Below are 26814 nucleotides of genomic sequence, written 5' to 3'. Positions count from 1 at the left end.
CCTCCCCAAAATAGACACCCTGTGAGGTAGGTGGGGCTGAGAGAGCTCTTTCAAGAACTGCTTTTGAGAGAACAGCTCTGAGAAAGCTGTGACTGACCCAAGGTCACGCCAGCAGCTGCATGTGGAGGAGTGGGGAATCAAACCCACTTCTCCCATATTAGAATCCACACTCCTAACCGCTACACCAAACTCTGTTAATGACAGAGCTCTGTCAATGGCAGTTAGTCATGATAGCTAGATGGAACCTCCATCTAAAGGGGCTGTATATCTCTTTGTTTATCAGATGCTGGGGAGAAACAGCGGAATCACATCACCTATGTATTTGGACTAGACGGACCTTTTGATTTGATCCAGCATGACTCTTCACTCAAGCGACTATGTTTTCTTTCCTCTCTAGGACTTACCATGGCTGGTATAAAGACAGCCAGTGGGGAATATATCGATGACTCTTGGGAGCTCAGCGTGTTCGTGGAGGATCTGGGGTCTGAGGCTGACCCGGTCCCACTCCGGATCTCCGGCAGCATGCATATCGGAGGCGTCATGCTCCAGATAGTGGATAAATTAGGTAAGTCCCCCATGTGCCTTTTGTTGACTTGGAAATGATAGAACAAGCTTGTGAATACATAAATACTCCAAAAAAAGATATTATATTGATTACATGGGGAGGGGACTCAAGGGGGAGGGGAAAATTCTGTCCTCCCTTCCACTGCTGGCCCCAGCTTTCCCCGATGTTCTGGTCAGTGTTCCCTCTAAACTGAGTTAGTGTGAGCTAGCTCACAGTTTTTTAGCCTCCGGCTCACATATTTTCGCCTTCGCTCAGGAAGGATGGCTCCAGAGCAAACTAATTTATGCAGTAGCCAAATCGCTTGCTCACAACTTTAATGCCAGTGGCTCACAAAGTAGAATTTTTGCTCACAAGACTCCACAGCTTAGAGGGTTCCACTATGAATTCTTTTCTCCTGTCTGGTCTTCCTTCCTACCCATCCTGTTCTCCACCAGCCACCTCAGGGTTGCCAACCTCCAGGCAGGACGTGGAGATCTCCCAGAGTTACAATGGATCTCCAGAGTCAATGTTCCCTCTAAGCTGTGGAGTCTTGTGAGCAAAAATTCTACTTTGTGAGCTACTGGCATCGAAGTTGTGAGTGAACGGTTTGGCTCCTGCATTAATTAGCTTGCTCTGGAGCCGTCCTTCCTGAGCTAAGACGAAAAGGTGTGAGCTGGAGGCTAAAAAAATTGTGAGCTAGCTCACACTAACTCAGCTTAGAGGGAACACTGTTCCAGGCTATAAAGATCAGTTCTGGAGGAAATGGCTGCTTTCGAGTGTAGACCGTATGGCATCGTACCTCACTAAGGTTCCCCCCCTCCCCAAACCCTGCCCTCCCCAGGCTCCATCCCCAAATCTCCAGGAATTTCCCAGCACCGAGTTACATTCTTCCCCTTGCTCCCCCTGTCCCAAACATTTCTTCCTTTTTTGACATCAGTTGTTGGCAGTGTTCCCTCTAAGCTGAGTTAGTGTGAGCTAGCTCACAGTTTTTTAGCCTGTGGCTCACACTTTTTTGTCTTCGCTCAGGAAAGACGGCTCCGGAGGAAACTAATTTATGCAGCAGCCAAATCGCTTGCTCACAACTTTAGTGCCAGTAGCTCATAAAGTAGAATTTTTGCTCACAAGACTCCACAGCTTAGAGGGAACAAACTTGTTGGTAGCCATTTGGGGTTTAAAAAATGGCACCTGATGTCTTTTGGGGGGGAGGCGGTGTTTCTGTGAAATTTGTGTATACATAGATGGCACAGCTACTGTTTTTTGGAGTTTTTTTTTTTAAAAAAAACCCCCACAGTTCTTCGAGGTTTGCAGAAACCTAGCTGTGCGTGATACCTTGTGTGGGCTTTTGGTCCCCACGAGTGGGGGAACTAGATAAGGTACACAAAGTACTTCTTTTTTTTTTCCTTTGTCAAATTCTTTTTTTTTTAATCAACAAAGGTTTATTCAAGGTTTTCAACATGTAACAATACAAGAATATAATAACAATATGATGAGAAGAGCAAAAGGAATAACAACAAACATTAGTTAACATTATCTAAATACAGAAGGAGGTATCATTATGCTCATTAACATAACTTCTATCTTGCTGCTAACTACAGTTCATTGATGGGTTAGTAGCTTTAGCCTATATGTTACTTTAAACCAGGGCTATTTTTGGGCAGGAACGCACAGGAACGGAGTTCCGGCTGGCTCCCAAGTTGGCCACGCCCAGCAGGAACTCATTAGTATAATAGGCCACACCCAACAACAGCAACTCATTAGGATTGGCTACAATTAGGGGTGTGTGGCCTAACATGCAAAGGAGTTCCTGCTACAAAAAAAGGCCCTGGGTTTTGGCAACAAACAAGGTAAACAGAATAACAAGCAAAAGGTGGGTGTGGCTGGATAACCACACTTCTGGTAACATGGGGGTGCGGCCTAATGTGCTAATGAGCTGTGCTGTCAGGGGTGTGGCCCAATAGGCTAATGAGTTCCTGCTGTTGGGTGTGGCCTATTATGCTAATGAGTTCCTGCTGGGCTTTTTCTACAAAAAGAGCCCTGCTTTAAACAATTCTATTTTCAGAAACAAAGCCAGTATTTATCATTAGCAAAAGAGGGAACCACTTCCTTTTCTGACAGAAACTGAATTATTGGAAACCACTTACATATAAAAGGTGTTTGATAATCCCCGTTAGTGTGATTTGCTATGCCATCCGCTATTTTCCCCATAATAAATTGCATCCAAAGTTTATCATACCACAAGTCTAATGACGGGCCTGCGACTGATTTCCATCTAGCAGCTACAGTCATTCTAGCCACAGCCAATAATAAAGAGATTGTTTCTGTCATTTGTTTTGGGGGAAGAGACTCCAGCCACACTTCAAGTAATATGAATTTAGGATTAAAAGGTATCACCAGACCAGTACTTCTAAATAACGACACTAGGGTGGATCCAGACTAATGTCTCTGTGCATGCAAGGAGCATCAGTTTCCCATCTCCCCCCCCCCCCCTTTCTACATCAGCCCGAAAAAGCCTTCCTGAAATCCTCTTCCTGGGGGGAGAAAGGATCCTGGGAACAGAATTTCAGGGGTCATTTTGGGCTGTTGCGAGAGGAGGAAGTAGGAAAACAGTGCTCTGTGGGAGGAAATCCTTGCACCTGTGAAAACTTCTCATCCGAACCCAAGCCATTATCTTCTTGTTTCCCTTCTTTCAAGCCACAGCCAACCTATGGTTGGGGTTGCCAGCCTCCAGGTGGGGCCTGGAGATCTCCTGCTTTTACAACTGATCTCCAGCTGACAGAGATCAGCTCCCCTGGAGAAAATGGTTGCTTTGGAGGGTGGACTCCATGTCACTGTACCATGCTGAGGCCCCTCCCCTCCCCAAACCCCACCCTCTCCTGGATCCGCCCCCAAAGTCTCCAGGTATTTTCCAACCCGGACCTGGCAACCCTACCTATGATGATCCCAACAAGGGGCTTTCAAGGCACGTGAGAAGCAGAGGTGGTTTGCCATGGCTTTCCTTGGCAGAGCCTTCCTTGGTGGTCTCCCCATCCAAATACTGACCATGCCTAGCTTCTGACAGCTGGTGAGATCAGGCTATACCATGCTACTTTCCCTCCCCTCTCCTCTCTCAATCTGCTTTTCCTTTGCACTGTGATGTTCTGCTTCATGTTCCAGCAGTATGCTTTACAGCACTTTTGCAGAGCAGTGGGTCGGCAAGAGCTGCACTGCTTAAGGCTACCAACCTCCAGGCAGTCGCTGGAGATCTCCCGCTATTACAATGGGTCTCCAGGCAACAGAGATCAGCTCACCTGGAGAAAATGGCCGCTTTGGAAGGTGGTCTCTACGGTGTGTCATGCCCTATTGAAACCCCTCCCCAAATTCTGACATCCTCAGGCTCCATCCCCAAAATCTCCAGGTATTTCTCAACCCTGAGCTGGCAGCCCTACCACCGCTTTCCAGACAGTGCCCAGTTGCTGTTCCATCTAACAGACGCAGGAGTGAACTAAGCCCAAAGACAAAGCTAGAAATAAAAGTTTTGTTATTTCTGTGCATGTTTTTAAGTTTTGCCCTAGGGCTCCCAGAGATCCAGTGTAAATAAGTGACTTCTAGCTGAGCACAGAAACGTCTGTCTGTGCAGTTCACAAAATACAATAAAGATGGATCTGACTCTATCCAGTTGCATGTGTATGGGGGGGGGGGAATACCAGTGACTCAGCTAGGCATTGTGGTCAGATCCCTTTTCCCCTGTGGGTTTCTGGAATCCCTCTGATAAACATTAGGACACTTTCACCCTTAGGGGCTGATGCTAAACCCCCTCATCCCTGCTTGGTTTAGGGGTGTGATAACCAGGCCAGGAAATGACACAACCGTTCATAAACTTAGCTCCTCTCCAGTCATTTTACCACCCAGCTTGGTCTTTGCAATCCTGTCAATTTGACGGGGAAGGGGAGGTTATTTGCATGAAGGTGGGGAAAAACAAGGGTGTCAGCACTGTAGTGTGGGATACAACCTGGAGGGGGAAATCTCCTTCCACTGGAAAAGCAACTATGTATGATTGTACTAGTGACAGTCCCTGCTTCCAGGTCCCTATTTTCTGGGTAAGTCACTGTCCCTATATTGGGGATGCCTCAAAAAAAATCATAGCTGAAGTTAGTTTCAAAGGGTGGCTATTCCGGTCTGTAGTAGAACAGCTAGGTTCGAGTCCAGCCACACCTCGGAGATCAACAGGAAAATCTTATTGGTCTCCAGGGTGCTACTGAACTCGAATATTGAATGAAAACAGATATTCCGAGACAGGGGGGAACTAGGGTCCATTCTGCATCTGGCATTTGCTCCACATTTTCTCATCACTCGACCTGGTTCCCCCTTGCCTCAGAATGTCTGTTTTCATTCAATCTGGTATGCAGATTTTCCTGTGTCAGTACTTGCCTCAGTGGTTATTAGCCGCCTGAACCAAGTAATTAATGGCGAAGTGATAAATAAAGAGGGGGAAATAGGGCGGGGGAACTGTGGGAGATCAGTGAAGCCATGTCAAGTCGTTTGCTTATTGTTCCCTTCCAATTGGAAGCGGAGGAAGGATAAGGTGCTGCTCAAAACCACATTCAGATACCCCAGGCCAATGCTATACTGACTGCAAAGTCACCCCTGAATGGCCATAAATCTATGCAGAGGGTACCATAAAACCCAACGAGCAAAGAAAGTGAAAGCGGCATGCAGTGTAGAGGGAGATTAACCTCCCAACGTGGCTGTGGAAAAACTGCGAGGAAACAGATGGGTGCAGAATCAGCTCAGGTCGAGTGCTGAGAAAATGTGGAGCAAATGCCTGATGCAGAATGGACTTAGCTGAAGCTGTCATTGTTCAAAGTTAACCCATTTCTAGAGGCTTCGTCCTGGCAAAGAGGTTACATCTTATGTCTAGAGCCTTTACTTATTTATTATTTATTTATTCAAGTTACTTATAGTCTGCGTTTCTCACTGGGAGTCAAGACATAAGAACATAAGAGAAGCCAATGTTGGATCAGGCCAATGGCCCATCTAGTCCAACACTCTGTTACACAGTGGCCAAAAATAATAGGTGCCATCAGGAGGTCCAGCAGTGAGGCCTGGACACTAGAAGCCCTCCCACTGTTGCCCCCTCCCAAGTACGAAGAATACAGAGCATCACTTGCCCCAGACTGAGAGTTCCTGTCTATACCTTGTGGCTAACAGCTACTGATGGACTTCTGCTCCATATGCTTATCTAATGCCCTCTTGAAGCTGTCCATGCTTGTCGCCGCCACCACCTCCTGTAGCAGTGAATTCCATGTGTGAATCACTCTTTGGGTGAAGAACTACTTCCTTTTATCTGTTCTAATCCGACTGCTCAGCAATTTCTTTGAGTACCCACAAGTTCTTGTATTGTGAGAAAGGGAGAAAAGTACTTCTTTCTCTGCCTGCTCTATCCCATGCATAATCGTATAAACCTCGATCATGTCACCCCATAGCTAAAGAGCCCCAAGTGTTTTAACCTTTCTTCATAGGGAAAGTGTTCCAACCCTTTTATCATTCTAGTTACCCTTTTCTGCACTTTTCCCAATGCTACAATATCCTTTTTAAGGTGTGGTGACCAGAACTGTACACAGTACTCCAAATGAGGTTGCACCATTGATTTATATAGGGGCATTATGATACTGGCTGCTCCAATGTGCATCACCTTGCACTTGGCCACATTGAACCCCATTTGCCCATGTTGACACCCACTCGCCCATCCTTGACAGATCCCTTTGGAGTGCCTCACAATCCTCTCTGGTTCTCACCACCCTGAACAACTTCATTTAATTTGCAAATTTAGCCACTTCAGTGCTTACTCCAAATCATTAATGAACAAGTTAAAAAGCATCGGACTGAGTACTGATCCCTGTGGTACCCCGCTGCTTACCACCCTCCACTGAGAAAATTTCCCATTTATACTCACTCTCTGTTTCCTATTAATTAGCCAGTTTTTGATCCACAAGAGGACTTGTCCTTTTATCCCATGACTATTGAGCTTACTTAGGAGCCTTTGATGAGGAACTTTATCAAAAGCTTTCTGGAAGTCAAGGTAAACAACATTTATTGGGTCCCCCTTGTCCACATGTTTGTTCACTCCCTCAAAAAACACTAACAGGTTAGTGAGACAAGATCTTCCCTTACAGAACCCATGCTGAGTCTGCCTCAATAGTTTTTGTTCATCAATGTGCCTACTAATTCTTTCCTTAATAACAGTTTCCACCAACTTACCCGGTATCAACATCAGACTGACTGGCCTGTAATTTCCCGGATCTCCTCTGGAACCCTTTTTAAAGATGGGAGTGACATTAGCTACCTTCCATTCCTCAGGAATGGAGGCAGATTTTAATGAAAGATTACATATTTTTGTAAGGAGATTCGCAAGTTCACATTTAAGTTCTTTCAGAACTCTCAGATGTATGCCGATAGATAGACAAATAACACAGAGTGAATCAATATCATCAACAAGATAGGGACATTCAGTACACAATGATATGGGATTTGGGTTGTAGAACTAAAGAGAACTAAAGAGAGGCTAAGTGTTAACAGGACGCATTAAATGAAGCAAAATTACACAATGGGAGCCAACCCACAGCAAGCAATGCACAGTAGCACAGATCACATCCCCCAATAATTTATCCAAGTAACTTTGCAAAGCCTTTTGTTAACAGGGCTACCCTATTGCCTGTGTAGAAAAAAACCCTCTGAATAATTCAGTTTTGCATAGTTTGCAGAAAACCAGGAGAGCGGGGAGCCTTCCTGACCTTTTTGTCGTGGGTCAGCCAGGGCTCAGTGAGGACTCCTCAGGAGAAGAGGAGCCCCGTGTAGCCAGCTCTGAGTCAGCCGAGGCCAGCAAGCAGGAAGACAAACTGCAGGTTTCTCAGGATTCACAGTCAAGAGCTGGTGCAGAGCCACCAACACCCTCCAGCCCTGATTCAACCAGTGGAACTAAGTTAATCGCTCCCAGTATCACCCACACCCTTAGAACGCCACAGACAGGGTCTACAAGCAGAACTACAGGAGAGACAACAAAGTGCTCACCTACTGGACTGACACCAGCTGCCTGAGTAGTTGCAGGATTACTCCTGAGCAGCTGGCTGCAAGCATGACCCTTAGGCACATGCCTATAAAAGATCCAAAACCTCCAAAGGATGTTTAGAAAACTAGTAAGGGGCTAAAAGTTAAAATCATCAATAATTATAGACAAAAGTACAGGTGCTTATTTCAAAAACAGTTAAAAACCTTGTAGGGGCTCAAGTAAAGCCTCATAACATAATCAAAGTGACAAATGCACAAAAGGAACCGTAGATGACCTGATGCGTTTCGGCCCCAAAGAGCCTTCTTCAGAGGTCAAATGGTGCTGATACATATTGATCAGACTTCTACATATTGATGTTACATTGGCCCTGATAAGGTGATTGTACTTGTAATCTTAGGACCTAAACTGGATGGTACATATTGGCAATATTACTTTCTCCAGTATATGTAATTGCCACTGACACTAGGCCAAATACAATTGTGGCCTCACATTATCTTTTTGTGTGATCTTAAATGGTTCCTAGTTTTCTAAACTTCCTTTGGAGGTTTTGGCTCTCTTGCTTGCTTGGTTTAGTTTCTCTTCCCCTTTTTTCGTGTGTATGCCTATAAAAACCAGCTGAGGGAGGCTGTTAGGCGTGGAAGCAACAAGTCGATTTAGCTCCCACCCTGTGACCACTACATCCGAACCTGTCTTGGTGTAGTGGTTAGGAGCGCGGACTCTAATCTGGGAAAACCGGGTTTGATTCTCCACTCCCCCACTTGCACCTGCTGGTGTGACCTTGGATCAGCTGTAATTTTTCTCAGAGCTGTTCTGTCAAGAGCAGTCCTTGAAAGAGCTCTCTGAGCCCCACCTACCTCACAGGGTGTCTGCTGTGAGAAGGGGAAGGGAAAGGAGAGTGTAAGCCGCTCTGAAACTCTGAGTGAAGGGCGGGGTATAAATCCAATCTCTTCTCTCCTCTTCTCTCTTGTATCCTGATTACGCTTGAATCGGACTCTGTGACTTATCAAACTGCCTCTGACTACAATTCTTGGATTTGCTCACTTGTGCTCGACTCTTGGACTGCTAGACTCTGCCTTCAGACTGCCCATTAACCTTCTCTGTGTTGACATTTTGACCTGGTGCTTGACCCTTGGACCAGACCCTGACCCCACTCTTTGACTAACTTCTCCCCCCATGCCACTATCTGCCTGCACGTCATGACACTCTTCAGGCAGGTAATTCCACAAGCTGGAGGCCACAATGGAGAAAGCACGTATACAGGCAGTTGTTGAGGTGTATCAACAGTGGCATAACATCCAAATTGCAAGATGTCAACTGCATTGGTCAGGCCACACCTGGAGTATTGTGTGCAGTTCTGGAGGCCTCACTTCAAAAGGATGTGGACAGAATGGAGCAGGTGCAGAGGAGAGCGACGAGGATGATCAGGGGCCTGGAGACCAAGCCCTAGGAAGAAAGGCTGAGCGACTGGGGAAGGTTTAGTCCAGAGAAGAGGAGGTTGAGGGGCAACGTGATTGCTCTCTTGAAGTATTTGAAGGGCTGTCACTCGGAGGAGGACAGGGAGCTGTTCCTGTTGGCAGCAGAGGATAGGACTTGCAAGAATGGGTTTAAATTAAGGGTGGGAAGGTACCAGCTGGATAAAAGGAAAAAACTTTTTGACAGTCAGAGTTGTGCAACAGTGGAATGGGCTGCCTAGGGGAGGTGGTGAGCTCCCCCTCCCTGGCTGCCTTTAAGCAGCGGCTGGACAGACACTTGTCAGGGATGCTCCAGGCTGATCCTGCATTGACCAGGGGGGGTTGGACTAGATGGCCTGTATGGCCCCTTCCAACTCTGTGATTCTATGACTCTGTTTGCCCATTTGCAGGCTGCACCTGCAGCTTGTACATATGCACATGCCTGAAATGCTAAGGCACCAAACAGTGCATATCCTGCCTTTTTCACACCTTGCAGCTACTGTGGTATATTCTAAATTGCTGAGTGTACTGTAGAACAGTTTGTGTTTTTCTGTTGTGTAGCCCAAGCCAAAGCTGTGCTGGCTTTAAATCAGCAGAGGACAGTAGATGTTTACAGTCTGCAGTCAGCTGTGGTGAAGAGCCTCCGGCAATGAGTGATAGTGGATGGCAGATACAGGTTTTATTCCAGGTTTTGGAGAGGGGCCCCAGGCAGAGAGTTCCCAGGAGCCCCCCCTCCCCTCCTCCGCCTACCATCAGGCACTTATCCCCGCCCACTCCCCTGCATGCCTTCCACCTGCTTGCGTGTCCTTCCCTTATCTGCTCTCAAGCGTTCCCACAGCTCATGCTTCAAGCTGCCTGCAGTGGCACCAGGCACCAATACAGCAGGGGAGCATGGGTGATGGAATGCTAAAAAGTGAGAGGGCAGGGGGTGCCGCTGGCAGCAGTGGGCCCAGCCAGAAACCCTGGGTCCCAGCAGCTGCCTCACCTCGGGGTATGCTGACACAGCCCTGGGTACATTTCTGCTTAGGCAATGAGCATGTGAGTGTTGTATCGGTCTGTTTTCATGTCTGAAATCTCAGAAATGTAGTGTTTCACATACATACTCTTCATAATCTTTACCATATTCTTGTAAGGCAGGCCGGGGGTCTTATTCCCCCACATTGCCGTTCGGGGGTGACAGTGGCTTGCCCAAGGCTACCCAATGAGTCTGTGGCTGAGACAACCTGGGTCTTCCTCACAGGTCCCTCTTGGGCATGATTCAGATGACACACCAGAGTTTAATTAACTGTGGCCAGTTGATTAACTCTGGGGTAGGGTCTGTCGAACCAGGATCTGACATCGTGATTTGAACCTGGTTTAATAACCACAGTTGGTCTTTCACATCGTGTTTGGATGCAGATGCCCTGGCTCGTTCCTTAGCGACACCCCCAGACACTCTCCAGTGATGGAGATGTCCAGGCAGAACAAAGGTTATGGAACCAGGGTTTATCAAGGTACACCAGGATGTGCGTGACCGAGCTTTTCTGTGTTCTCATTTTCCTCACCTGTAAGTCCCTGTTTCTTCTGGGGAGGGGGTGTTCTGTTCCACAGGTGTTTTATTTTATTTATTTTTATTTATTTTTCGTATTTATACCCCGCCCTCCCCGTGGGCTCAGGGCGGCTTACAGGGGCTCCCTCTAGTGGTCGATTCGATATTACACCAGTTTATTTCCAGAGTATATCCCTGTAGATTTTAACTGCAGGTTTTTATGCTGAACAGAAACTGGTGTAATATCGAATCGACCACTAGAGGGCGCGGAATGCATGCAGAATAGACAAAAAGAAATGGGAAAAAAACAGGAATGTACAAGCGAGGAAAAACAGAATGCGGAAGAGCCCGCTGTCTGGGAAATGAATTCTGGGTTCACAAACAGACTGTCGTTACCATGGTTTGCTGCTTTGTCTGGCCTGTGTCTCTACCATAGTAAATACAAAATAAATTGCTGAAAAAGTTCACAAAAATATAAAGATGTAATACATTTCAAATATCAAAGATGTAATTTAATATTTGTTTAAAAATATAAAGACTGACTTGTCCATGTAAAAGAATCAGTGTGTAGGAGCTGTGTGAGCCATTTTGAATGTTTTGGATACCCTTGTGGTGCATTGAATTGCAGAAGTTCATTGAATATTGAAGACTGAGATTGAGAAAGATCACTCGAAACGAACGCAGATAGACTCGAGAAGTGTTCGTCCTTGTTCCTGTGCTGTATACCTGCTAGCACCTGCTGGAAAACAAATATTAAATTACATCTTTGATATTTGAAATGTATTACATCTTTATATTTTTGTGAACTTTTTCAGCAATTTATTTTGTATTTACTATACTCTATTTGCTGTACCCCATAGTCTATATGCTGTGTCTCTACCATTACATGTAGATTCAAGTCCAGTAGCACCTCAGAGATCAAAATGATTTTCGGGGTATGAGTTTTCGAGAGTCCAAGCTCTCTTTGTCAGATACTGCCATTACATGGTCCTTTATCCAGTTATGCACTGTTTTACAGATGCAGTTTGCCAGTGTTTTACATAAGTACAGAATTTCAGCCTCAATTCCCCTCTGAAGGAGATTATTAACTTGTCCCTTTCAACGGGGACCTTCCCAGGGGGACTGAAGGAGGCAGTAGTTCACCCTCTCCTTAAAAAACCTTCTCTGGACCCAAGAGTCCTTAATAACTACCACCCGGTGTCTAATCTACCATTCCTGGGCAAGGTGGTAGAGAGGATAGAGGCAACACAACTTCAGGCTTTCTTGGAGGAGGCTAAAGTCCTGCATCCCTTCCAGTCTGGTCCATGGGACAGAGACGGTGCTGGTCACCCTGGTGGATGATCTCCGGGTACACCTGGACCGAGGCGGATTGGCGCTGCTGATTCTTCTTGATCTATTGTCAGCGTTCGATATGGTTGACCATGAGGTGTTAACCCACCGCCTCGCTGATGCTGGGATATGGGGGCTTGCCTTGCAGTGGCCGGCCTCTTTCCTCCAGGGTCAGGGACAGGACAGGGGGGGGCCCCGGGGGGGGGGGGGAGTTATCCTAGCGGCATCCACTGGAATGTGGCATCCTGCAGGGAGCAATTCTCTCCCCCATGCTATTCAATATCTATATTGCACCCCCTTGCCCAGATTATCAGGAGATATGGGCTGGGTTGTCACCAGTATGCGGATGACACCCAGCTCTATCTACTGATCGACTGCAACCCGGACACGGCCCCAGGACACCTGGACGAGGCGCTACAGGCTGTGGCTGGATGGTTACGACAGAGCCGACTGACGTTAAATCCTTCTAAGACGAGGTCCTGTACCTGAGTCGCGGGAGATTGGGTCAGGGGATTAGGCTCCCAACCTTCGATGGGGCTCCTCCACTGGTGCCTACATCGGGGGTGAAGAGTCTGGGGGTGTTCCTGGATGCCTCCGTCTCCATGGAGACCCAGGTCACTGCCACTGCCGGGTCTGCCTTTTTCAATCCGAGGCAGATCAGGCAGTCAGCCCCATATCTCACCCCCCCCAAGACTGAGCTACAGTGACCCATGCAATGGTCACTTCCAGACTGATTTCTGTAACTCTCTCTACGTGGGGCTGCCCTTGACTCTGTGCTCTGGAAGTTACAGCTAGTACAGAATGAGGCAGCACAGGTGTTGACAGCGACGCCTGTGCAGGCTCGTATCCACTCAGTGCTGTGTGAACTGCACTGGCTGCCTATTGGATTCCAGGTCCATTTCAAGGTGCTGGTGCTTACCTTTAAAGCCCTATATGGCCAGGGGCCAGCATACCTATGAGACCGCCACCCCCCATATGAGCCCTGGAGGGCACTGTGGTCTACAAATCAACATCTCTTGGTGGTCTCCAGCCCCAGGGATGTCCGATTAGCCTCGACCATGGCCAGGGCCTTCTTGGCCCTGGCCCCTGCCTGGTGGAACAAGCTCCCCTACAAGATTAGGGCCCTGCGGGACTTATTGCAGTTCTGCAGGGCCCGAAAGATGGAGCTCTTCCACTGGGCAGTTGGTTGAGGCAGCAGAACCCCCCCCCCCCAAGCTTTTGGCCAATCGCCGATCAGTGGCCTGGATCTGACTGGACTTCTGATTAGACATCGGATTTCATTTAACATCTGATCTCTCTGCTTTTATACAGTATTTTACAACATTATTATATGTAAATAGTTATATTAATTGTATTATTTAATTGTTGTACACTTCCCTGAGCCCCTCTGGGGAGGGCACTATATAAATCAAATAAATAATTCAGTAAATTTTGCTGGCTCCCCTCTTTGCCTATGGCTTTCATACTGATACCACAGAACACTCATGTATATATATTTTGAAGCTACCTTAATCCCTGCTCAAAGCTGCGGTCTGCCTAGCTGAGTATTTTCTATTCTGACTGGTGGCAGCTTTCCAGAGAAGAACTGTTCCCAGTGTCTAAGTCCCCAGCAGGGATTGAACCTGGAATTTTCTGCATACAAAGTATGTGATCTGACCGAGCTTCTTCTCTTGCTCTCTTGCTTTTTCCTTAGAACTGCAGCGAGATTGGTCAGACCATGCCCTGTGGTGGGAGCAGAAGAAAATGTGGCTGTTGAATACACATTGGAGCCTGGATAAATATGGGGTTTTGGCTGATGCCCGCCTGCTGTACACTCCACAGCACAAGCCGGTGCGTCTTTCCTTGCCGAACCACTGCGCCGTTCGTATCCGAGCCAACTTTGCCCAGCCAGTCTTCAGCGCAGTGATCGACATCTGCAGGGTTCTTGGTGAGCACCCCACAAAGCAGAGGGTGGCGCTGGGGCATCAAAGTGGGCAGTAACGGCCCTCCGCAACACTCAACTATTCTTTATTCTGTGAAGAGAAGAAAAAAAATAGGTGCAGTGGGAAAATAATTTTACTGATATTTGTAGATCCCTGCGTGTTTTGCATGCCGCTTCATCATGGGATGTAATGCAGTAACAGGAAAATTAAAATGTACGAGACTGTTTTATAAAAGAAATGTTAGGACTGAACAGAATCTTTTTCTCTTAAGGAGCCACATAGTTTGTCTGTTTTGTAAAGTTATAACGTATCTAAGGTTTTTGTCATAAGACAGGGCTGCAGTAACCAGGATAAAGCTATTTGTACTAATTTTTAGAGTCACAAGATGTGCAAAGTTTAACATGTAAGAGGATTCAAAATACGAGAGAAGCTGATGTTATTATATTCTCTTATTTTGTTTTTAATCAGATCCCCTGATGAAGCAGCGTGCAAAATGCGTAGGGATCTACTAATATACTGAAAAATACTTTCACACTGTAATTCTTTCCCCTCCCCCTTCTCTTCCTGGACTCTGTATAGATGCAGCCGCCTTCTTCTGTTTTTCAATACTGGATATTACTATTCTACCCTGATGGATGTCGTTTCAAAATCTGCAGGACAAAGTCTGAGTCCAGCGGCACCTTTAATACCAACACAGTTTTATTCGTGGTATAAGCTTTCGTGTGCAAGCACAGGTATCTAACAAAGTGTGCCTTGCACACAAAAGCTTACCCCGTGAATAAACCTGTGTTGGTCTTAAAGGTGCCACTGGACTCAAACTTTGCTCTGCTGCTTCAAACACAGTTACCCCACCTGTTTCAGAATTTGGGCACTCTACTTCATTGCTTCTGACTCTGGCATTCCAGATGTTGGAAGTTCAGGTGACCCTTGCAAAGGAAGACTCCACCATTAATGGCTGTATAAATGAGACAATTTGGCTTGTGGTTCAGGGCAGAGAAAAGCCATACCTCCCAGTACATTATCTCATAAAAAGCCAGCCCTCCTAGCTCCATTCTCTAGTGTCCCGGTCATCCTCCCCTCTAGCTCCTCCTCACAATAATGAGGACTAGGAACTTAGTGAACGGGGATTTTCAAGAAGAGGCTGAATTTTAGACATGAAGCCAAATTCATGGCAGATTCATGTCCCAGTCCCTGTAATTAACTGTGATTAAAAGCAAGAAGGTTTCAGGGGAAGACTGGGAAACAGGTTAGAGTGCTTTGTGGGACACCAAGAAAGGATAAAGCAACAGGTGAGATCAGCTAAGGGGCTAATGGAAATATCTTGCAGGTATCCGCCATCCTGAAGAATTGTCCTTGCTGCGTGCACCTGCAGAGAAGGAGAAGCGGAAGCACAAGGAGAAAGAAGGAAGCGCCACGGAGACCTATGACCTGACGGGAGTGCGGCTCCCAACAAGTGAGTCGTTTGGGGGGAGGCCGAGTGAGCACGTGTGCACATCCAAGTACAACAGCATATGCTTTCTAATCTTGCTGGAAGACTGTGCCTGTCCTGCTATCTCCACCAACGCTCAAGATGGCATGTAGAGAATTAAAACAATATAACAAATTTAAAATACCAATATAGTAATTGCATATTCAAATCACATATTAAAATATATATGATCAACAGGAACAAATATGCCTTCAGAGAGTGCCAGCCAGCTGCAGAGAGGCGTATTCCATAATCAAGGTGCCACCACAAAATGGGTCCTGTTTCGACAGCTTCCCAGCTTATTTCAGTTCACAGTGGCACACAGACCGGGGTTTAAGATTATTTCATCAGTTATTAGGCAGGTTCATATGGGAGTACACAGTCTTTCAGACACCATGGCCTATTTGCCACAAAACCATGGATCCCTTGAGCACAGTTTGCCAATTTAAATTACTGCTCATCTTGGATTAAAGAGCAGGATTTGGGGGTTAGAATAGTGGCTTTAACCCTGATCTTGTCAGGTTTTGGAAGCTAAGCATGGTTGACTGTGGTTAGTACTTGGATAGGAGACTTCCTTGGAATTCCACATCAGGAGGACAGGGCAGGCTTTCAGCCACCTGTCAGAATATCCTCCAGGCCCCCAGTTGGGGTCAGTCACCAGAGGTCAACGTGACTTCCAAGTGCAGAAACACGCCCAGAGAAAATACTAACAAAATATAGTGGCTTTCAAAATGCCTTTTGAGAAATCTCAGAGTTCCTTGGGAAGTTGATCAAGGCCTCTCACTCTAAGACAGGACACTTTATTGACTATTTTAAAGCTCTTTTTCAGCCACAATGCATGATGAAACAGTTAAGAACTGTTTGGTGTAGTGGTGAAGTGTGTGGACTCTAATCTGGGAGAACCGGGTTTGATTCCCCACTCCTCTACTTGCACCTGCTGATGTGACCTTGGGTCAGTCACAAGCTCTGGCACAGCTGTTCTTGAAAAAAGAGCAGTTTCTGTCAAGAGTTCTCTCAGCCCCACCCACCTCACAGGGTGTCTGTTGTGGGGAGGGGAAGGGAAAGGAGTTTGTAAGCCACTCTGAGACACCTTTGGGTAGTGAAGGGCGGGGTATAAATCCAATCTCCTCTTCTTCTTCTTAAGTTTGTGTTCTTCTCTGGAAGGGAAGGGAGAGATTGTGACAGATTGTCTGTTCTCAAGTAAGAGGAGGGATATAGCTCAATGAAAATCTGTTCCTGAGGGAACTCTTGAGGTAGCATGGGACCTGAGGCGGGAGAGTGCAGTCTGAGGGGGAAACCGAATGAATGGGAGACACGCTATCATGCTCTTACACATCTGGAACTGGGTGGGTATGGTTACCAACTCCAGGTTGAAAAATTTCTTAAGATTTGGGGGTGGAGCCTGAGAAAGGTGGGATTTGAGGAGGGGAGATACTTTAATGAGGTATAGTGCCATAGAGTCCACCTTCCGAAGTGGCCATTTTCCTCAGGGGGAAAAAAATCTCTGTCCTCTGGAAATCAGTTGTAATTTCAGGAGCTCTCCAGGTGCCACTTGGAGGTTAGCCATTCAAGGGGTGGGGGAGGCATGGCTTCCAGCTCCAAATCTGGCTGAACTCATAGGTCACATCCACTGCAGTTATGGAAGATGCCTCTGGGAAGGTTGATATAATGTAGTGTATTCCAAAGCTGCCATGGAATGCATGATGTATGTGAAACATCTCATTGACTTGTAATGTTAAGCTTCGTCCTGGGCTAGGATCCAAATACATCCAATCGTGTTACTAGCCCAGGAAGCACCTAACCAATCACCTTCTAGTAAGCTCCCTGAGTGGGAACATCCGTGATTGGTCCTTATGTGAACAACCTTATTGGTTGGTATTTGTACAGTGGGTGTGGCTACATTAGCCGGGAATGTTTAAAAGCAGGACAGCTGCACTGTAACGGCTGTTCTGGCTATCAGATGTTGATCCGTGTTGGAGTTGTGTTTGAGTTGAAGGATAAAGCTGTGTTCCTGCTGAATCACTCTCCGACTTCTTTGTTAAGCGAGCGACTTAACAGACACATATAATAGGAATATGGAACGTATGGATCTGTCAGCTATGCTGCCATGGGGGTGGGGAGGTTCGTTCCCTTCTAATCGCCTTTGGATTCCTTCTGTGCAGGAACAGTATAAAAACATGAAAAAGGACCAAAGGAAAAATAAAAATGTACAGCAAGCAAAATACAAAATCAGCTTGGGTAAGTCCTATACAGAAAGACATTAAAACATAACGCAGCTCTATATGAGGTGTGTGTGTGTTAATATCTTTCAATACATGGTATTCAAGAAAGAAATTGCATCTTTTTTTGTGATATATTTCTATCTTTGGTCCATTTTCTTGTTTTCAAACTAGGATCAGAAGCCATGGTTTAAAAGTCAGTTTGCAAAGGGGTTTGCAAGCCATGGTTTGGCATGATGCATTGTGTAGCACAACATAATTATACAAAAAAAAATGACTCTGGAGGCCGCTACCCATAGAACACTGCTGAGCAAGACGGAAAAAGGAAGCGGAAAAACAGTTGCAGAGCGTGGTACCCGTATGTGTTTCAAGTCTGGGTTCTCAATTATAATTGGTGCAAACTATGATTTGGGGAGGGGTCTCAATCGAGCTGGTGTCTTGAGACAGTCCTGGTTCACCTCCTAGAGAGTTCATGATGCCTGCTTTGTCAGACGACCAACTGGCGGTCCTTCTGGAGACTACAAGACGTAACACACTGACCTTTCCCCCAATCTCTGGTCTCCCCACCCCAATCCATTCCAACACCAGATGCAGAGCAGCAGCTGTTCCGTGGGATGCCGGCACACTTTTCAGACAGTGCCCACACTGAAGCCTGTTACAGAATGCTGTCCATCAGTCAGACCGGGCTGACCCCGGAGCAGATCTTGCGCAAGCACCGGCCAGGATCCCTTGTCGAGAAGACTCAGATCAACAGCAGGTAAGGAGGAGGCAGAGGGAGGGGCTGGGGAGAGAGGGATGGGACCAGGGCTCGCCTCGGCATACCGCAAGGTAGGGCAGCTGCCAGGACTCATGGATTCTAGCAGGGCTTGCCGCTGCTGACTCCCTGCCCATGCATCTCCTCTGATGCCTGCACTTAACAACCTTCCACTACCTGCTTGTGAGTGTTTTATCACCTGTGTGCCCAGTGGCCCTACACTGCCTGGCACTACTGGAGAAGAGCATGAGGATGGTGCACAAAGCATCAGCATCTCCGGTGGCCGTAGCCCTTGCTGCCCTGACCGCTTGCTCCGGAGAATCCGAGGAGTCAAGCCTTAAGGGCTGACTTTGCAGTCGCGTGCATTCCCTCTGCACTGGATTCCCCCCCCCCCCGGTTTATTTATTTGTGTATTCCGTATGCATCCTGCATCTACGAGCAAGTCCCGCGTTTTTTGAACTAACCGGCTGCTTTGTCTCAGATGAAGCGAAAGGCAAGCATCTTTCAAAACCTTTAACTGCAGACCCATCCCCTCTCTCCCTAACTCCGTGATTCTGCAAAAAGAAAGGGGAGGGAGGGGAAAATCCAGGCCCACGCAAGCAAGACTGACACATTTGGGAGCAGGGAGTCCCCTCGTCCTTTATATTTATAGATTTGAAAAGTACTAGGTTCGACGCATGGAGAACTCGGACTACGACATGCGTTCAGACGCGTTTATTGTACTTCACAACAGGACAAGGAAAACCGGCCAAGGCCAACTATATACACTCCACCCGGCACACCTCTGTCCCCATTGGAGGGTTTGAATTTCCCGCCAAGGGTGCTATCGGTGGACTCTAGGTGGACTAGGATCCTAGGCCCCCTTTGTGTTTGGGGACCAAGTGCCTGCTTAGCCGTGGACCCCTGGTGGCGGTCCGCGTACATAACAAGATTCCTTCTTATGCTCTCTCTGGCTCTTTCGTCTTTGGAGAAGGAGAGAAAGAAAGCAGAACTGGGAGTGAGCGAACAGCAGGGTAACAGTGTGCTGGAAGTAGTCTGAGTGCAGATCCCTGTAAAACAAATGCAGAAACAAGAAAAACTCCCGACACAAACTGGAAGTGGAAGCAGGAGGAAATGCAGAATGGAAGAATCGGATGCGCTCAGAAACAGGCAAAATATGGGAGCAGAAAGGGCCAGTGGCGCTCCTAGCAACACCCTCTAGTGTGGGCACCTGTGACTGCAGGTGGTGGGAGAGCTTGCAGGTGGGAAGAGGAAGGATGCACAGGCAAGAGAGGGCATGTGGTTGGGTGGGTCAGAAGGGGAGGCCTATAGTCCTCAACCAGGATGGTCCAGACCTCTGGAGGCTGAGGCTAAGAGACAAGGGTCTGGTGCTTCTTTTCTTGACTTTATTCTGGGCCATCCTGGCCGAGACATTCCTCCAAATTCTCAGAGCGAAGACAGAGTCGCATGTGGGTCTTCCACTGCAGAAACGTATCAGGAGAAAGGAGTACCTTTCCCTCTACATACACAGACTCTGGAGACTTTGCCATGATCTGTGTTCTGTCGCTCTCACTAATTGGCTCTGTTTTTAGCCAGCAACCAGCCACCTCTCTGGTCTCTTTGAATGGGTGTGTGTGTGTGTGTGTGTGTGTGTGTGTGGAAGCAGAGGTCCATCAGTGGCTATAGGCCGCAGGGTATAGATGGGACACTATGTCTGGGGCAAATTTTGAGTCCAGTGGCACTTTTAAAACCAACAAAGGTTTATTCAAGCTCATACCTTGAATAAACCTTTGTTGGTCTCAATGGTGCCACTGGACTCCAAATTTGTTCTACTGCTTCAGACCAACATGGCTGCCCACCTGGATCTATGTCTGGGGCAGTGATGCTCTGTATTCTTGGTGCTTGGGTGGGCTTCTGGAGGTCTGGCCCCGCTGCTGGACCTCCTGATGGCACCTGGGTTTGGGTCACTGTGTGACACGGAGTGTTGGACTGGGTGGGCCATTGGCCTGATCCAACATGGCTTCTCTTATGTTCTTATGAGGGGGCACCTACAGAATCTACCACGGACTGGTCAGCTCGTTGAACACATCAACATAGATTGCGATTCTAGATAGGACTAAAGAGCCACCATGACCAGGATTCTCTCTCTCCTAGCAGCCAGCCCGTTTCCCCTGGGGGAGCTATCAAAGGAATACAGAGATAGCCAATTCCCCGTTTGTTCATTGTGTACTGCACTTTTCCAGCCACAAATGGGCTGCCAGAGCAGCTTGTAGCAATTAAAAGATAACAAATATCAATTAGGGTAGAATTTTAATGAGATCCTGGTCCAGGCACTCTTTTATCATCTCTGGCTGTCGACTCTTGCCCCGTGGGGGTATCCTGAGCCCATCTGAACTCTCCTCTAATTTTTAAAAGCCATTCCCAGGACCCGAGTTGGGTACATAGAATCTAAACACAACTTGTTACAAACCTGAACATGTTGTTTGGACCCTTAGAATAGGTATTCCTATTCTTCCTCATACTAGGAAAGCCTTGGTATGCATGGGCATGATCGAAGACTGCACACTGCCCAAATTTCACTCACAGGAGAGCCTCTTCTAGCATGTTACTTGTTGTGATGTGTGTAGGCATAAGAAGAGGCATTCCCACCGCCCTCAAACAGAAGAGAATGCCTCTTCTAAGAGGATACATATTGTGTGTAACAAAAAGGTACTTTTTCTTCAGAATTATTACTCATCCAAACATATTGCATACCTTTGGATGATTAAACAACTGAGATCTTTAATTATTATTTGACAAACCAATCTCTACTCCGATGGGCCTGAAATCTAAAATTTGATATCAGAAGAATCGTCAAAGACAGAGAAGGTGTTGTGTCCGCGGACGGCCACTGGGTGCCTGCGATACAGCGGAGCTTGAGTCCAGAGAACAATGGGGACCAGGCTCCTGCACCCTGCCACTAGGGGAACCAATGGGACATTGGCGGGAGGTTTGAATGGGCCAATGGGAGGTTCCCCAGACTGTAAAAGGAGAGGAAGAAGCTGAAGAAGCGGAGTAAAGTGAAAGTGCCCACTGCAAACCACCTGTGCTTCTCCTTACAAATCTTACCACACAAGGGGAAAATAAGACAGCAATGCGAACAACAGCAAGAGCACAGAAACAGGTTCTTCTTGGGATTTATATGCCCAACAGTCTTCATGTTTGCTTACTTCCTGCTTCCCCAGGTGGTTGGATTCATCACGGACTCTGCTGCAGCAGGATATTAAGGAAAACGACCATCTGTGGCTACGCTTCAAGTATTACAGCTTCTTTGACCTAGAGCCAAAGGTCAGTGCAACGTCCCTCTCCACAGGGATCCAGGCCCCCATTAGTTCCTCAGGCCCCCTCCTTTAATCTCTCTGTGTGTGTCTGCGCATACGAAGAGAGGCCCGCTTTTATGTTGTTTATTTTTAAAGGGGGCATTTCTCCCACCATTTTTTGAGGCAGGGTCATGGCAGCATCCCAACTCAAGGAACGAACGTGGGGGTTTCAAGGCAAGAGATGTCCAGAGGTGGTTTGCCAGTGCCACCCTGGTGTTCCTTGGTGGTCTCCCATCCAAGGACCGGCCCTGCTTAGCTTCCAGGATTTGATTGGGCTAGCCTGGGCCATCCAGGTCAGGGCTTAGCTGGAATGCAAAAATCCAGTTTCTAGTCTGTGGAGCAAAACGTGACTCCTGGGAGTCTGCAAGTTATACCTCTGGGTTTTTTCCCTTTCTGGCGAGTGTTTAAGAGCAGGGTAGGGCTTGTCTTGTATAGTCCGTTGGCCAGGGCTTTTTTTGTAGAAAAAGCCCAGCAGGAACTCATTAGCATAATTGGCCACACCAAACAGCAGAACCTCATTAGCATATTAGGCCACACCCCTGACAGCGTAGGTCATTACCATATGAGGCCACACTCCTGTGTTACCAGAAGTGTGGTCATCCAGCCACACCCACCTTTTGCTTCTTATTCTGTTTACCTTGTTTGTTGTCAAAACCCTGGGCTTTTTTTGTAGCAGGAACTCCTTTGCATGTTAGGCCACACACCCCTAATGCAGCCCCGTAGCTAGGGATTTTGGGGGGAGGGGGCCTGGGGGGGGTCAGCTAATTAAATCAAAGTGAATCACATTAATTCAATTTGGGACTGGCCCGGGAGAGAGGGGGCCCAGAAGAAATGCTAGGGGGCCAGGCCCCACAGGCCCCGCGTTAGCTACGGGCCTGCCCTAATGTAGCCAATCCTAATAAGTTCCTGCTGTTGGGTGTGGCCTATTATGCTAATGAGTTCCTGCTGGGCGTGGCCAACTCAGGAGCCAGCCGGAACTCCATTCCTGTGCGTTCCTGCCCAAAAATAGCCCTGCCGTTGGCCCAACTGTGCTTTGCTTTCTTGCATTCAGTATGATGCTGTGCGGATAAACCAGCTGTACGAACAGGCCCGTTGGTCTGTGCTGCTGGAGGAGACAGATTGTACTGAGGAAGAGATGGTGGTCTTCGCTGCTCTGCAGGTAACTTTCTCTCCCTCTTCCCGAGAACATTTGAGTGCCCACTACTAGGTGACTGTCGGGCACTTAGTAAGGTTACCAGGTCCCCTCTAGCCGCCAGTGGGGGGGTGGGGGGCAGGGTTGCCAGATCCTGGAAACTCCTGGAGATTTGGGGGTGGGGCCTGGGAAGCACAGGGACCAAAGTGGACCAAAGCATCCGTTTTCTCCAGGGAAACTGATCTCTGTAGTCTAGAGATGAGCTGTAATTCTGGGGGATCCCCAAGTCCCACCTGGAAGCTGGAATCCCTAGAACTTAGCCAGGGTTGCCAATCTCCATGTGGCACCTGGAGATCTCCCACTATTACAATTGATCTCCAGACAGCAAAGATCATTTCCCCTGGAGAAAATGGCCGCTTTGGAGGGTGGACTCTGCGGCATTGTGCCCAGCTGAGGTACCTCCTCTCCCCAAATTAGGGTTGCCAAGTCCATCTTCCACCCCCAGCGGGGGACTTTGGGGGCGTTCCTGGAGGGGGCGGGGCATCCCCGACGTGATGACGTCACGTTGGGAACGTCCGCTGCCCTCCCCACCCGCCCGTATGCCAGATCTCCAGAAACAGCAGTTCCCTGCACTTAGAAGAGCCGGCGTTTCCCCTTTAAGAGCAGCCGCGTTTCCCTTTTAAGAGCACGAAGCTGGCATTTCCCTGCAAGCTTGCAGAGATCCGGCTTGGGAGGAAACACGGGTTCCACACACTTAACAGAGATCAGTTCCCCTGGAGAAAATGGCTGCTTTTTTTTGGGGGGGGGGGGGCATTTATGGTATTGTTACTCCACTGGGGGCCCCGCCCTCCTCAGGCTCCACCCCCAAATCTCCAGGTGTTTCCAAACCCAGAGTTGGCAGCCCTGCCGCTGAGTGCCACTCACCCGATGCATCTCGAGCAGAACTTGTCTGTGTGGTCCCTTCCAGTATCGGATCAACCAGCTGTCCTTGAACACCGGCCCCACAGACCACGCTGGAGACTCCGGCCTCGATGACCTGGATGCCGCTCTTGCCACGCTGGAGGTCAAACTGGAGGGGAAATCGACGACTCCGAATGTTCTGGTGAGTGCTGAACGGGGCGTGGCCTCCTTCTACACTGAAACTATGGGATGGGACACATCCTTGCCATAGCATGCCAAGGCCAAGCTGCTGGGGTCTGAGTAGGGTTGCCAACTCCCAGGTGTGTCTAGTAACAAATAAATATACACCGCAAAAACCTTTTAGCAAACTAGTGTGTTCTATTTATGGTCATTGTTTAGTAAAGTGCACCGTGTCTCATTATTTCATCCTAGTCAGGTATAAATGTTCATTACATTCAATAAGCAATAACATTCAGTACATACAGGTTGCTTCAACTTCCGGGTGGTGGCTGGAGATCTCCTGGGATTACAACTGATTTCCAGGCGACAGAGCTCAGTTCTCCCAGAGAAAATGGCCACTTTGGAACATAAGAACCTAAGAGACGCCAATGTTGGATCAGGCCAAAGGCCCATCCAGTCCAACACTCTGTGTCACACAGTGGCCAGAAATACCAGGTGCCATCAGGAGGTCCACCAGTGGGGCCAGGACATTAGAAGCCCTCCCACTGTTGACCCCCCCCAAGCACCAAGAAGACAGAGCATCACTTGCCCCAGAGTTGTGGCTAATAGCCTTGTGGCTAATAGCCACTGATGGACCTCTGCTCCATATGCTTATCTAATTCCCTTTTGAAGCCGTCCATGCTTGTAGCTGCCACCACTTCCTGTGGCAGTGAATTCCATGTGTGAATCACTCTTTGGGTGAAGAAGTACTTCCTTTTATCTGTTCTAACCCAACCGCTCAGCAATTTCATTGAGTGCCCAAGAGTTCTTGTATTGTGAGAAAGGGAGAAAGGTACCTCTTTCTCTACCTGCTCTAAGGAACCTGCGTTTTAAGAACATAAGAACATAAGAGACGCCAATGTTGGATCAGGCCAAAGGCCCATCCAGTCCAACACTCTGTGTCACACAGTGGCCAGAAATACCAGTGCCATCAGGAGGTCCAGCAGTGGGGCCAGGACATTAGAAGCCCTCCCACTGTTGACCCCCCCCCCAAGCACCAAGAAGACAGAGCATCACTTGCCCCAGAGCCCCTAGCTATACCTTGTGGCTAATAGCCACTGATGGACCTCTGCTCCATATGCTTATCTAATTCCCTTTTGAAGCCGTCCATGCTTGTAGCCGCCACCACTTCCTGTGGCAGTGAATTCCATGTGTTAATCACTCTTTGGGTGAAGAAGTACTTCCTTTTATCCGTTCTAACCCGACCGCTCTGCAGTTTCATGGAGTGCCCACGAGTTCTTGTATTGTGAGAAAGGGAGAAAAGTACCTCTTTCTTTACCTGCTCTTTCCCATGCATAATCTTATAAACCTCGATCATGTCACCCCTCAGTCGTCTTTTCTCCAAGCTAAAGAGCCCTAAGCGCTTTAACCTTTCCTCATAGGGAAAGTGTTCCAACCCTTTTATCATTCGAGTTGCCCTTTTCTGCACTTTTTCCAAAGCTATAATATCCTTTTTAAGGTGTGGTGACCAGAACTGCACACAGTATTCCAAATGAGGTCGCACCATTGATTTATATAGGGGCATTATGATATTGGCTGATCTGTTGTCAATACCCTTCCTAATAATCCCCAGCATAGCATTGGCCTTCTTTATTGTAGTCACACACTGTCTCAACGAGTTATCCACTACAACTTCAAGATCTCTCTCTTGTTCAGTCTCTGCCAGTTCAGACCCCATCAATGTGTATTTATATTTAGGATTTTTGGCTCCAATGTGCATCACCTTGCACTTGGCCACATTGAACCCCATTTGCCACGTTGACGCCCACTTGCCTGTCCACAACAGATCCCTTTGGAGTGCCTCACAATCCTCCCTGGTTTTCACCACCCTGAACAACTTTGTATCATCCGCAAATTTAGCCACTTCACTGCTTACTCCCAACTCCAAATCATTAATGAACAAGTTAAAAAGCATTGGACCAAGTACTGATCCCAGTAGGCCTCAGAGCAAGCAGGAGAGTAGGAGGGACTTACTACTTCTCTTCTCAGTCTCCCTGCTAGCAGCCTGCAGGAGTGCAGGGCCTACTAAAAATCTGAAGGACCAGGCCTGGCCTAGAGCTAGGGTAGGGTTGCCAAGTTGGTGCAATCGCCTCAGCGGGGGACTCCTGGGTGGCGACTGGAGCGCGCGCACCGCACGCACATCACCCGGATGTGACGTTAGGACGCCATATGACGTTAGGACGCCATAGAGTTTTCCCTCCGATGGTCGTGGCCCCGCCCCCAGCGTGCTCGGCGTCCTAATGTCAGTTCCTGTGACGTGCACGTCTGGGCAGAGTTCCCCCTGGGGCCCGATCCGCTGGCATCGGGGAACGGGCCTCTGGGGCGGGGGTTTCCCCACCCCCCGGGGGGACTTGGCAGCTGAAAAGTACTCAGAACGTGGAGTGATTCAGCAAGAGTGATTCAGCAAGAGTACCTTATTTGATCAGGAACAAGACAAAGGAAACCCGCTCACAGGCCGGTTTATATGCGTTCAGAAAGCCCACCACCAGTACACCTAAACACACCCCCTACTCCCGATAGGCTATTTACAATAACCGGGCGACCGTTGGTCTCCTGGCTGGGAAGCTAGCCCTTTGATTGGGCCGGCTAGGATCCTTCGGATCCTTTGTCTATCGACTGAAGTTACAGATGAATTGTGCCTGGCCAGCCCGGGCAAGTCTGGGCATGTCAGGCTGATGCATTACACTGATGCCTTACACGTGGAAAGGCAGCAGTACATTACACCCCTCCCCCCATAGTCCAAACTACCCACATACAAAGTCCTGGAGGTATGCGGGAGACTTCCTGGGCCTTGTGGAACGGCGGAGTTCCGGGGTGCTGCTTGGGGCTGCTCCTTGTGGCCGTGGCGGGGCGGTTGGCTGCGGCGTTTCCGGCGGTGGCAATGCCGGAGGTTCCGGAGTGACCGGGGCCAGGGCCGAGGCCGGGTTCTGCGGTTCTGGTGCGTGGACCGATGCTTCGTCGTGCT

At 48.2% G+C, this 26814-nt stretch overlaps 1 protein-coding gene across 1 annotated transcript in view; it reads left to right on the top strand.

Moving 5' to 3' along the window:
- Positions 1-405: 405 nt before the first annotated feature.
- The window catches only part of FERMT3 (fermitin family member 3), a 52584-nt gene continuing 26175 nt past the window's right edge, over positions 406-26814 (top strand). Inside the window, exons 1-7 of the mRNA XM_015416814.1 lie at positions 406-565; positions 13591-13824; positions 15147-15272; positions 18095-18263; positions 21464-21566; positions 22650-22757; positions 23698-23832. Coding sequence (XP_015272300.1) covers positions 406-565; positions 13591-13824; positions 15147-15272; positions 18095-18263; positions 21464-21566; positions 22650-22757; positions 23698-23832 — 1035 coding nt within the window. The remainder of the gene's footprint in view (positions 566-13590; positions 13825-15146; positions 15273-18094; positions 18264-21463; positions 21567-22649; positions 22758-23697; positions 23833-26814) is intronic.

Source organism: Gekko japonicus, unplaced genomic scaffold (genome assembly GCF_001447785.1).
Source record: "Gekko japonicus isolate JY-2015 unplaced genomic scaffold, Gekko_japonicus_V1.1 scaffold248, whole genome shotgun sequence".
Lineage (NCBI taxonomy): Eukaryota > Metazoa > Chordata > Lepidosauria > Squamata > Gekkonidae > Gekko > Gekko japonicus.
This window is presented reverse-complemented; position numbering and strand designations above follow the sequence as displayed.